Source organism: Macrobrachium rosenbergii, chromosome 48 (genome assembly GCF_040412425.1).
Source record: "Macrobrachium rosenbergii isolate ZJJX-2024 chromosome 48, ASM4041242v1, whole genome shotgun sequence".
NCBI lineage: Eukaryota > Metazoa > Arthropoda > Malacostraca > Decapoda > Palaemonidae > Macrobrachium > Macrobrachium rosenbergii.
The window spans coordinates 16536376-16538219 of record NC_089788.1 but is presented as its reverse complement, the minus strand read 5'-3'; the positions used below and the strand labels follow the sequence as shown (position 1 = coordinate 16538219).

At 51.2% G+C, this 1844-nt stretch overlaps 1 protein-coding gene across 1 annotated transcript; it reads left to right on the top strand.

Annotated features, from left to right (window-relative positions):
* Window positions 1-544: 544 nt before the first annotated feature.
* Window positions 545-1014, top strand: LOC136831689 (uncharacterized). The gene is made up of 2 exons (XM_067092320.1): window positions 545-720; window positions 753-1014. The coding sequence occupies exons 1-2, from the start codon at window positions 545-547 to the stop codon at window positions 1012-1014; spliced, it is 438 nt and encodes a 145-aa protein (XP_066948421.1).
* Window positions 1015-1844: the final 830 nt, after the last annotated feature.

Below are 1844 nucleotides of genomic sequence, written 5' to 3'. Positions count from 1 at the left end.
TCTCGCAGGCCTACAGAACTTTACTCTGATGACGGATCACCGCCCCTCATACCTATCCTGAATCATTACCGCTGGACGCCATCGAGAATCCTCGCCTCCAGCGCTCTGAAGGAGAAATTTCGCCCTACTTATTCACAGCTGTGTGGCGTGCTGGCAAGTCTCTGAACATTCCTGATGCTCTGTCTCGAGCCCCAGTCAGCCACCCCACACCAGAGGACGAAATTGCAGGTGCCCCTTCTGCCACCCATCTACGAACAGTCATGGCTGTGTACACTGTCACCTCTTCAGGAGAGTCTCCAGCTCAAGATGCCGACAGGACCCTTCAGGATCTACGAGATGCAGCAAGAACAGACCCTGTCTACACACTCGCCTGCTCGACTGTGTCACCTCAGGATTCCCCCTCCAATAGGTATGAGCTGCATAACTGCTTACTCCCATACTGGAAGATACGGGATGAACTTTACGCTGATGGCGACCTTGTCCTGTATGGAGCAAGAGTTATAGTTCCTGCCGCCCCTCCGCCGCCGCACCTTGTCTCGCTTACATGACAGCCATAGGGGTGGAATCTACTAAGCACCGAGCAAGACAGACTGTCTTCTGGCCTGGTATTAACTCAGACATTGTCAACACAATTGGAGCTTGTGAGTCATGCCAGGTATTGCAGCCATCCCAGCAGCAGGAACCACTGATGAGTGATGACAACCCCAAGAGGCCCTTTGAGTCTGTTTCAGCAGATTTCTTTATCGTTGCAGGAAAAGCCTCCTCGTCATAGTCGACCGACTCTCAGGATGGCCTGTTGTCGTCCCATGCAAAGGTGATACTACTGCCTCTAATACAATCAGGATCTTCTGCCGCTACTTCCGGAAGTTGGTGTCCCTATACGCCTCAGGACTGATGGAGGACCACAGTTCACCAGCAACGAGTTCCGGGATTTTATGGAGCGATGGGGAGTTCGACATGTGGTTACCTCCCCATATTATCCACAATCGATCGGTCATGCTGAAGCCGCCGTGAAATCAATCAAGCATCTTATCCTGACAACGGCACCTTCAGGCAACATTGATTGCGAGGAGTTTGATCGAGGTCTCTTAGAGCTCGGAATACCCAAATTTCACAGGGCCGCTCCCCTGCCCAGATCTTGTATGGCCGACTCTTAGGTCATGCATCCCGCACACCCAGAGTCCTTTTCAAAGGAGTGGCAGGTCAAGACTGAGGACTGTGACCGCCGTGCTGCCGCAGCGAAAGCGGAGCAAGTTAAGACCGATGCGATCAGCATGCCCGCCCCTACCCAGGTTGACTATTGGACAGCACGTTCGGATCCAAGACCCGACATCTCACCGCTGGGACAAGGTCGGGGGTAGTCATGAGTTTCGGCAGGTCAAGGGACTATGAGATTCGTCTTCCTAGTGGTCGTGTATGGTGGCGAAACCGTCGCTTCTTCGCCCAGTGCCACCTCTTAGTGTTGACCCATCCCCTCTTTCTCCTGTGGCCCCTTGCTTGGACCAGGAAAAGCAGTCCTTAGTTGATATTCCCCAATGTCCCCACGTTTTTGAGTTCTCAAAGGCTCACAAAAAGAGTCCGCTCGAGAGTATACTACGAGCGTGAGGGGGGGAGGGAGGTGAGGTATATGAAAGACATGTACAGTATGATGTATGAACCTTTATATATATATGCATTATGTTCTTTTATGTTTCATGTCCGTTTACGTATATACCTACCTGGTGTATTAAATGTATGTCATTCCAATGTGTTTATCATGTAATGTTATGTAATGACTGAACCTTGTCCGTCTGGCAGTAATGTTTCGCCAGTACGGACCGCTCTGTTTCCCACTGTAGACACAT